This window comes from Epinephelus fuscoguttatus, linkage group LG15 (genome assembly GCF_011397635.1).
Source record: "Epinephelus fuscoguttatus linkage group LG15, E.fuscoguttatus.final_Chr_v1".
Lineage (NCBI taxonomy): Eukaryota > Metazoa > Chordata > Actinopteri > Perciformes > Serranidae > Epinephelus > Epinephelus fuscoguttatus.
Genome location: NC_064766.1, coordinates 42821145 through 42831886, shown reverse-complemented (window position 1 = coordinate 42831886; position 10742 = coordinate 42821145). Strand labels below are relative to the sequence as shown.

General features: G+C 46.7%; 1 protein-coding gene and 1 long non-coding RNA gene across 3 annotated transcripts; both read left to right on the top strand.

Moving 5' to 3' along the window:
- The first annotated feature begins 835 nt into the window (after positions 1-835).
- On the top strand, positions 836-6748 carry LOC125902763 (uncharacterized). Of its 2 annotated transcripts, XR_007451174.1 has the most exons (4): positions 836-1624; positions 5807-6012; positions 6213-6376; positions 6677-6748. It is a non-coding gene; the product is annotated as an uncharacterized LOC125902763 (long non-coding RNA). The 2 variants fall into 2 exon arrangements; XR_007451173.1 differs by lacking the exon at positions 6677-6748 and having other exon boundaries at positions 6213-6417.
- Positions 6749-7346: 598 nt separating this feature from the next.
- On the top strand, positions 7347-8742 carry lg15h7orf25 (linkage group 15 C7orf25 homolog). Its single transcript, XM_049599336.1, has one exon. The coding sequence runs from the start codon at positions 7363-7365 to the stop codon at positions 8644-8646; it is 1284 nt and encodes a 427-aa protein (XP_049455293.1). The 5' UTR covers positions 7347-7362; the 3' UTR covers positions 8647-8742.
- Positions 8743-10742: the final 2000 nt, after the last annotated feature.

Below are 10742 nucleotides of genomic sequence, written 5' to 3'. Positions count from 1 at the left end.
ACTAAATGACAAACTGCTGTCAGTGTAATCCAGTACAGTTCAACAGCACCACAATCTACAACTCAACGCTTCAATAAAATGTTAAACTGCTGTTGTTTGTTCTAGGTGTACCAAGTAAACTGTCACGTCTCCATAAAAATGTAGACAGAAAGCATAATGATGAGACAAATGCAGTGATGGACAGTAACTAAGTATATTTACTCAAGTAGCTACTGTACTTAAGTACAAGTCTGATGTACTTGTACTTTGGGTATTTCCATTTTGTGCTACTTTATACCGAGAGGGAAATACTGTGCATTCTACTCAAGCTACATTTATTTGATATCTATAATTACTATTCAGATAGTTTGTTTTATATGTTGTTGTTTCATATTTACAAGTTGTTGTGTGTTGTTATAGATCAAACTAGTGCACCAGTGACAGCTGTTAAAATTAGTTCTACCATGACAACATTTAAATGCTGCTCACATGAAGCCTACGTTGATCAATTACTACTCAATACATATTCATGTGTATGATGATCACAACACTTGAAATTGGGTCACTGTGCATCATGAGTACTTTGAACTTTTAATTTGAAGTAGTCCTACATTCTGCTGACATTTTGACATTTGACATTTTGTTTTATTCTATGTGCATGTATACAACACAGTACAACAGCCAAGGCGAGCGGAGGTGGTGACATCATCAAGTTCGCTGCTGTTCCAAAGGCAGAAATGACTGTACTCCCATCCTCCCATCCTCCTGTTCTTGGGAAGTCCGGACTCTTGCGTGGAGACCAAGTCCACAAGTTTTTTGTTTTTTTTTTTAAATTTAGGCACAATAGGCATAACAGCATTGTCAAAACACTTAAGAAAACCATTATATAGTCTACATAAGTATAGATACATACATACATCAAAAAACCAGGGGAAACAAAGGATTAGGACATACTAAAATAATAGGGGGAGAAGGAAAGAAAGCAAAAAAAAGAATCAACAAACAAAAAAAAAGAAAAAAAAGAAACATTGCCAGAAATGTACATAAATAACATCCATAACTGTTCTTAAAGTGGGGCTATATTGAGCCTCTCAAAAATACAGTTTGTTTTCATGGCTTTTTTATTTTTAATGTCTTTTATTGTTATTGCATATTGGTGGATTTCTTGGGTGAATTGTTGCAGGCTGGGTTTTGATTCTGCCCATTTTTTTGTGGATATGGAATTGGGCCATAAGCAGTAAGTGTCCGACCTCACCGCAGCCTGTTGGCCCCGCCTCCTGCTGCAGCCGCCTGCTTTTGCCTACGTCACAGGTGAGGCGCAGTTCATCTCCAACGAGCCTAATGTCCTCTGTGCGCGTGTCAAACTACAGTAAGTGACATCGGCTACCTTCGTCTCTGTAGGTCCTCTTCCTCCGAACAGAACAAACAAAGTCACATAAACACGCAAACAATCACTTGAATTAACGCCTTTATTCTGAAAAACCCTCCCGGAAACGTCTTAGTTGTTCTTCCGGGCAGCAGAGCAGCAACAGCAGCAGCAGAAGAAGAAGACGTTGTCAGATAGCATTAGCATTAGTGCTAGCCGTTCAGTTAGCTCATACTTGAAGAGGAGCCTGCGGATTAAAGCTCACGCGACTCTGCTGACGTAAGTCAACGTCACATTTATTTTCTGAACGTTTTAAATGTTTAATTTGTGTTAAAAGCCCGAAAATAGGACACGATAAACTTCAGACCGGCGAAGTTAAGCTAACTGACGTCACAGAGTTAGCATCAGAGCTAACGAGCTGTTTCAGTCCATTCATGAAACCGTAACAGGTTACTTACCTGTGGACAGGTGACCCTGAGCTGCTGTGTGTGTGTGTGTGTGTGTGTGTGTGTGTGTGTGTGTGTGTGTGTGTGTGTGTGTGTGCGCGCGCGCGCGCCTTATTAATCGAAATGACTTTGTAACCAGGAAGTTCCCAGTGACACACCAGACTGTTTCTGTGTGACGTCACTGATGTGTAAACATGTCTGCTCCTCTTCCTCATCATGTCTGTCGTGTCAGTGAACACAGTGTGAGCTCCTTCGTCATGATGACACCTCTGACAGGAAGTGATGTAACTGACAGCACTTTAGATGGATTAGGTTCAGTATTTCCTTATCTTCAGACAAACAGCAGAGGCTCCTTTTACCTGCTGCACAGTTTCGACTGTGACTCCAGGACCAGAACAGGAAAACTGAACATCAGGCGTCACTGCCTACAGATTCTGATAGATCTGTTGGGCCGGCCAGCTGATCAATGACACGTCAGCAACATGTCAGATGAAACTTCTGACGAAGACTGGAGTCACAGTCGAAACTGTCAGGCAGGTAAAAGAAACATCTCCTACACTGTTTGTGTGAAGATAAGAAAATATTGAACAATGAGAACATTAATCACTGTTCCTGATAATCCATCAATAGATTAATTGATTACTAGACTTGCATTGATTACAATTTTTGGGGCCGCTCCTGATTTCTGATTTGCAGAGTGTTTGGACGGCCGATTACGATTTTGGCCACTACCAATTTCATTTTCTTCAAACCACTTTACAGCTCACAAGATATTGCAGTATTTTCTATGTTTGCTTTATCAGAACATTTTAAGCAGGATACAACCAGCTCTTCAATAATCACCTCAAACACAAACACAATCACAAACACAAACAACAACAGCGACACGGGTTAAGAAACATTTTCCTTTTTGCTCAAATATAACTTCAGGTACAGTATTAAAATAAATAAGTTAAAAAGGCATACATAAATAAAAACATGGATAAATAAAATAATAATTCTTGCTGTATAGCATTTGTGGGAAATTTCTTGAATAGACAAAAATTCCACACGGCCGACATGGTGTTGGTCGCCTGTATGAAAGCCTTTAGTGCTGAGGACGCGCCCGCCAGTAAGCGTGCGGACACGCGCCTCGTCAGTGTCCAGCGGCACAGTGCAGCAGTGAGAGCGCCGCAGTTCAGGCTAACACGGACAATAAACAACTTCCTCCTTCTCTCTTTTGATGAGTGTGCGTGAATGATGAAGGTGAGAAGCCGCCCATGTTTCACTTCCTCACACCGCCCAAGCTGTGAGTTGCACATGTGCGTGTGTGCGCTGCTGATGTTATGTGATGTCAATCATGCGGCGCAGCGGGAATTTGACCGGCATTTTAAATCAGCATATTTTAAACTGACCAGCCGGTCACAGGTCATGGCTGATCAGCTGAAAACAGGCCTGATTCCGAGCACTGCTGATTAATCAGTGCAAGTCTATTGATTATGCATAAAATATAGTTTCTGTGATTGATACACAAAGTGTGACGCTCCTCTGACAGAACCTGAAACCTGACCCAGAACCTGAAACCTGACCCAGAACGTGTCCTGGTTTAAAACTGATTCTGGATCGGTCTGAACGCTGAGGAACCTTCAACACCAGAGTACAGAGACATTTCATATTCAAACTGACAAACTTTATTGTTCTGTGTAATGAAGTAGTGACAGGAGCAACAACAGACGGTTTCCTGTTCACCTGGAGTCCATTTCACAAAGCAGGTTTAGTGAAAACTCAGAGTCTGTTAACCTTGAAATGAGGGAAACTCTGAGTTTTCCGTTTCAAAAAGGGAGGTAACTCAAACCAGAGAAAGAGGGGTAACTCTAGCCTGTTTCAGAGAGAGAGGTAACTTAAGCTCTCGGTCAGTTACCGTAGTAACAGACTCTATGAACCTAACCTGGTCGGGACCAGGTTTTTCTCAATGAACCTCGAGTTTCTCTCTGTCTCCGCCCTCTTTCAGAGCCACACACTCCATCTGATTTCCTCATTCATTCAGTCAGCAGGCGAGTTTTGGCGTAGCCTAGTTCTGCCGTCTGTCATTTAAAAATCATTAAAGAAATCAGAGTCAGTATATTAGAAGTCCATCAGGCACAGTAGGTGGCGACTTTTTTCACTACTACATGGCATGTCCTTTTGATAACGATCTCGTGGATGAAGGAGCAGCATTACTGCGCAGAGAATTAAATATTCGTCGGGAGATGGTTATCAGACCGCGCATAGATGTTTTAGCATTTCCACACAATTATATTTTTGAGCTGTACCGTTTCATGTCATAGTCCATCATCTACATACACAACCTAATCCGTCCTTACATTTGCAACATTACCAGTCGTAGTCATGCTCTCACATCCCAGCAGATAGTGTGTGATAGTGCAAATGGAAGTTTTTTGTACAATGTCGGAGATGCTGAGCACTTGAGTAAGGCAACTGTATGCAGGGCGGTCAGAAAAGTGTGCTGGTTTTACGATATCTGCCTTCTTTCTGCTGGCTGAGTAGAAGTCTGTGTTAGTTTAAATAGGCTTAATTATTTAACAGAACATGATACAGATGAGAACACATTTATGTGTGTGAAAACAGCATTATGTTGGGGATAAAACAACTGCACAGTCAAACAGCCACTTAATATTTACTTTACAATGTAAAACATGATCAAAATGAGGTACCCCCATGAGATCATGCCGAGGTCTTACCTGTTTGAACAGTGTTTTTATATTTCATCCTAAACTGCTGCCAAGTGCGCTTCTCCCCCGCGGGATTGCACCTAAATGAAATAAATTAATAGGCTACCATTCAAGCAGTTTCCCCCTGTAATATTAGTGTGGTTGCAAAGGACTACATGTAAACTTACGCATCGACCCGAGCAGCAATGTTCTCCCACGCCGTCTCCCTCTCTTTTGCAGCTGCAGCGGTGTTGCACTTCTTTTTGAAAACGTGTTAAAACTCACCCTATGAGCGCATTAAGATTTCTAATTCTAGTGGGGTGAAAAATGCAGCCCTCCTCTTCCCCGTTGCCATGGTGACTCGTTGAATCAGGGCTCCATTGATGCTGGCTTTTTATAGTTGTGGTGCACACACTTAACTCCAGGTGAAACTACTCCGAGTTGATTAAACTGATTCACATCAGCTGTTCTGGAACCGGAAACTCAGAGTTTCCTATCTCAGAGTAGATCAACTCAGAGTTCAGGATCAGGATCAGAGTTTGTTGAACCTGCTTTGTGAAACGGACCCCTGGTCCTGTTTCACAAAGCAGGTTCAACAAACTCTGATCCTGATCCTGATCCTGATCTCTGAGCTGACTGAGCCTGAGCTGAGAAACAGAACAGCTGCTCAGGATCAGTTCAATCAGCTGTGAGTATGTTCAGCCTGAGAGAGGTGCGTTCACAGTGAGCACCAACAGACATCATCAGTAGAGTGCAGATAACATGACTCTCAGAGACAGGAAGCAGAACTTGTTTCATCCCAACTGAAGACATGAAACAAATCTCTTGCGTCAGCTGCAGCTGAACATCGTGAGGTGTGATGGACTGCAGAGTTAATAGGTAATGTGAAGTGATGTCACGTGATGAGGTCATGTGTCTAACATACAGAAACATGTTTCTAATAATCTGGACACTGAGTGTTGCAGTCAGTGTGAGGATACCTGCTGGAGGACGAGTCATGTCCAGGTGTCTCTGTCTCTGTCTGTCCTCAGGTGTGATGTAGGAGTCATGTCCAGGTGTCTCTGTTTCTGTCTGTCCTCAGGTGTGATGTAGGAGTCATGTCCAGGTGTCTCTGTCTCTGTCTGTCCTCAGGTGTGATGTAGGAGTCATGTCCAGGTGTCTCTGTCTGTCCTCAGGTGTGATGTAGGAGTCATGTCCAGGTGTCTGTGTCTCTGTCTCTGTCTGTCCTCAGGTGTGATGTAGGAGTCATGTCCATGTGTCTTTTTCTGTCCTCAGGTGTGATGTAGGAATCATGTCCAGGTGTCTCTGTCTCTGTCTGTCCTCAGGTGTGATGTAGGAGTCATGTCCATGTGTCTCTGTCTGTCCTCAGGTGTGATGTAGGAATCATGTCCAGGTGTCTCTGTTTCTGTCTGTCCTCAGATGTGATGTAGGAGTCATGTCCATGTGTCTCTTTCTGTCCTCAGGTGTGATGTAGGAATCATGTCCAGGTGTCTCTTTTTGTCCTCAGGTGTGATGTAAGGATCATGTCCAGGTGTCTCTGTCTCTTTCTGTCCTCAGGTGTGATATAGGAATCATGTCCAGGTGTCTCTGTTTCTGTCTGTCCTCAGGTGTGATGTAGGAGTCATGTCCAGGTGTCTCTGTTTCTGTCTGTCCTCAGGTGTGATGTAGGAGTCATGTCCAGGTGTCTCTGTTTCTGTCTGTCCTCAGATGTGATGTAGGAGTCATGTCCAGGTGTCTCTTTCTGTCCTCAGGTGTGATGTAAGGATCATGTCCAGGTGTCTCTGTCTCTGTCTGTCCTCAGGTGTGATGTAGGAATCATGTCCAGGTGTCTCTGTCTGTCCTCAGGTGTGATGTAGGAATCATGTCCAGGTGTCTCTGTCTCTGTCTGTCCTCAGGTGTGATGTAGGAATCATGTCCAGGTGTCTCTGTTTCTATCTGTCCTCAGGTGTGATGTAGGAGTCATGTCCAGGTGTCTCTGTCTCTGTCAGTCCTCAGGTGTGATGTAGGAATCATGTCCAGGTGTCTCTGTCTCTGTCTGTTCTCAGGTGTGATGTAGGAGTCATGTCCAGGTGTCTCTGTCTCTGTCAGTCCTCAGGTGTGATGTAGGAATCATGTCCAGGTGTCTCTGTCTCTGTCTGTCCTCAGGTGTGATGTAGGAATCATGTCCAGGTGTCTCTGTCTCTGTCTGTCCTCAGGTGTGATGTCGGAATCATGTCCAGGTGTCTCTGTCTCTGTCTGTTCTCAGGTGTGATGTAGGAATCATGTCCAGGTGTCTCTGTCTCTGTCTGTTCTCAGGTGTGATGTAGGAGTCATGTCCAGGTGTCTCTGTCTGTTCTCAGGTGTGATGTAGGAGTCATGTCCAGGTGTCTCTGTCTCTGTCTGTTCTCAGGTGTGATGTAGGAGTCACGTCCAGGTGTCTCTGTCTCTGTCAGTCCTCAGGTGTGATGTAGGAATCATGTCCAGGTGTCTCTGTCTCTGTCTGTTCTCAGGTGTGATGTAGGAGTCATGTCCAGGTGTCTCTGTCTGTCCTCAGATGTGATGTAGGAATCATGTCCAGGTGTCTCTGTCTCTGTCTGTCCTCAGGTGTGATGTCGGAATCATGTCCAGGTGTCTCTGTCTCTGTCTGTTCTCAGGTGTGATGTAGGAGTCATGTCCAGGTGTCTCTGTCAGTCCTCAGGTGTGATGTAGGAATCATGTCCAGGTGTCTCTGTCTCTGTCTGTTCTCAGGTGTGATGTAGGAGTCATGTCCAGGTGTCTCTGTCTGTCCTCAGGTGTGATGTAGGAGTCATGTCCAGGTGTCTCTGTCAGTCCTCAGGTGTGATGTAAGGATCATGTCCAGGTGTCTCTGTCTCTGTCTGTCCTCAGGTGTGATGTAGGAGTCATGTCTCTGCAGATGGTGCTGCAGCAGAGAATAAGCTCCGCCCAGGCGTTGCTGCATCGGGCGGAGCACCTCTGTCAAGGTGTGGAGGGTCACCAGAAGCTGTGTGGTAAACTGCGGGCGGAGCTGCGCTTCCTGCGACGGGTGGAGGCCGGAGAGCTGCAGGTCAAAGAGTCTCACCTGCACAGCACCAACCTGACTCACCTGACAGCCATCGTGGAGTCGGTGGAGAGTCTGGAGAACGTGGTTGCTCTGCTGCATGTCTTCACCTACCAGGACGCCACCGGCTGCAGACAGACGCTGGTGGTGGACGTGGTGGCTAACAAGGGACACACCTGGGTGAAGGCGGTGGGCAGGAAGGCGGAGGCTCTACACAACATCTGGCAGGGGCGGGGCCAGTATGGAGACAAGAGCATCATCAGCCAGGCCCAGGACTTCCTGCAGGCCAGCCGCCAGCAGCCCGTCCAGTACTGCCACCCCCACATCGTCTTCGCCTTCTACAACGGGGTCTCCTACCCCATGGCTGAATGCCTCAAGGACATGGGCGTTGCCGTCCGTGGGGACATTGTTGCTGTCAACGCTGTGATGACAGAGGAAGGAGGGGAAGAGGAGCAGCAGCAGGAGGAGGAGGAGGAGGAGGAGGAACCAGTTGAAGATAAAGATGAAGATGAGGAGGAGGAGGAGTCTGAGCTGACACGAGTCGACCGCGGCACGGTGGTGGCCAGCCTGGCGTTTCCCGCTCAGGTGAAGGTGGAGGAGTGTCAGCGCGTTAACCTGGACATCACCACGCTCATCACGTACGTGTCGTCGCTGAGTCACGGGCGATGTTACTTCACCTTCAGGGAGCCTGTGCTGACGGAGCAGGCGGCACAGGAGCGCCACCAGCAGGTGCTGCCGCAGCTCGACGCCTTCATGCAGGGGAAGGAGTTGTTCGCCTGCCGCGCCGCCATCAGCGACTTCCAGCTGATCCTGGACACGCTGGGAGGGCCAGGTGAGAAGGAGCGGGCCGAGAAGCTGCTGGCCCGACTTCACGTGGTGGACGACCAGCCGTCGGAGCGCACATTGCGCCTCACACCCAGTGCCAAGGTCAACCGCCGCTCGCTCATGATCTTTGGTACAGGAGACTCACTGAGAGCCGTTACCATGACGGCAAACAGCCGATTCGTCAGGGCGGCAGCCAATCAAGGCGTCCGATACAGCGTGTTCATCCACCAACCGAGAGCTCTGACTGAGGGCAAGGAGTGGAGGGCCTCGCCCGTCTCTGAGCAGGGGCTGATGGGAGTTTGAGTTCATACACAGGTGCAATAATCAATGTGTCATGTAAATATCATCTGATCATAAATCTGTAATCAAAGATCAATAAAGTGACATGCCCACTTCCTGCTCCGTTGTCAACTGTTACTGCAGGTCACCTGCTGTTTCACACAGGTGTGTCATGTGTTACTGTTCACACACAGAACAGATCAGCATAATAAATTAACAGTAATCCACATGACACAATGAGACAGAGAGAGAGAGAGAGAGAGAGAGAGAGAGAGAGAGAGATGCAGGTAATGACAGTAGCTTACAACAACATTAATGAAAGTAATAATATTATAGTTATAGTTCTGGCTACTGTGGTACAATATGTTGAAAGTATGTATTAATACCTGGCAGTATACATGTGTGACAATAGTCATATGTGTATAATAACAGTAGAAGTATGACTAATGACTAATGATGGCAGCAGCAGCAGCAGGAGGCATCTGGCAGGACCACGGCAGCAGCACAACCACACACGTCACGCTGTCCAGGCACCGCTGTGATATGAGTTAATCTGAGAGACAGTGGAGCACAAAGGCTCCGGAGAAGAAGCCGAGTTAGTGACATCCAGAATGGCCGAGAGAGAGAGAGAGAGAGAGAGAGAGAGAGAGAGAGAGAGAGAGAGAGAAGGAGAGAAGGTGCCCGGTGTATTATAGGGGGGTCCTCCGGCAGACTAGGCCTAAGTCAGCCTAACTAGGGGCTGGTACAGGGCAAGCCTGAGCCAGCCCTAACTATAAGCTTTATCAAAGAGGAAAGTCTTAAGTCTAGTCTTAAATGTGGAGACGGTGTCTGCCTCCCGGACCGTAACAGGAAGATGATTCCACAGGAGAGGAGCCTGATAGCTGAAGGCTCTGGCTCCTGATCTACTTTTGGAGACTTTAGGGACCACGAGTAACCCTGCGTTCTCAGAGCGCAGTGTTCTGGTGGGATAATATGGCACTATGAGTTCTCTAAGATATGACAGAGCTTGACCATTTAGAGCTTTATAAGTTAACAGTAGGATTTTAAATTCAATTCTGGATTTTACAGGGAGCCAGTGCAGAGAAGCTAAAACAGGAGAGATATGATCTCGTTTCTTAGTTCCTGTTAGTACACGTGCTGCTGCATTCTGAATTAGCTGGAGAGTTTTTAAGGACTTACTAGAGCTACCTGATAATAGAGAGTTACAGTAATCCAGCCTTGAGGTAACAAAAGCATGGACCAATTTTTCTGCATCTTTTCGGGTCAGGATAGGCCTAATTTTCACAATATTTTAAATGAGAATTAAAAAATAAGGTCATTTTACAACACAGTAATGAAACAATAACTCCAACAGAACAGTACAGAAAAGCAACAAAACTATAACAAACAACAGAAGAAATCAGAGAAACTGTGTGATGGATTATTGAATTAAGAAGCCATAGTGAACACATGAGTTATTATTATTATTTGTTATCATCCATCCATTTTCTGTAACCGCTTATCCTTTTACGGGTCACAGGGGGGTGGAGCCTATCCCAGCTGACACTGGGTGAGAGGCAGGGTTCACCCTGGACAGGTCACCAGACTATCACAGGGCTGACACAGGGAGAACATGTCAGAGCACCTGGAGGAAACCCACACTGACACGGGGAGAACATGTCAGAGCACCTGGAGGAAACCCACGCTGACACAGGGAGAACATGTCAGAGCACCTGGAGGAAACCCACACTGACACGGGGAGAACATGTCAGAGCACCTGGAGGAAACCCACGCTGACACAGGGAGAACATGTCAGAGCACCTGGAGGAAACCCACGCTGACACAGGGAGAACATGTCAGAGCACCTGGAGGAAACCCACGCTGACACAGGGAGAACATGTCGGAGCACCTGGAGGAAACCCACGCTGACACGGGGAGAACATGTCAGAGCACCTGGAGGAAACCCACGCTGACACAGGGAGAACATGTCAGAGCACCTGGAGGAAACCCACGCTGACACAGGGAGAACATGTCGGAGCACCTGGAGGAAACCCACGCTGACACGGGGAGAACATGTCAGAGCACCTGGAGGAAACCCACGCTGACACGGGGAGAACATGTTGCACCAGCGTGCGGCCTTT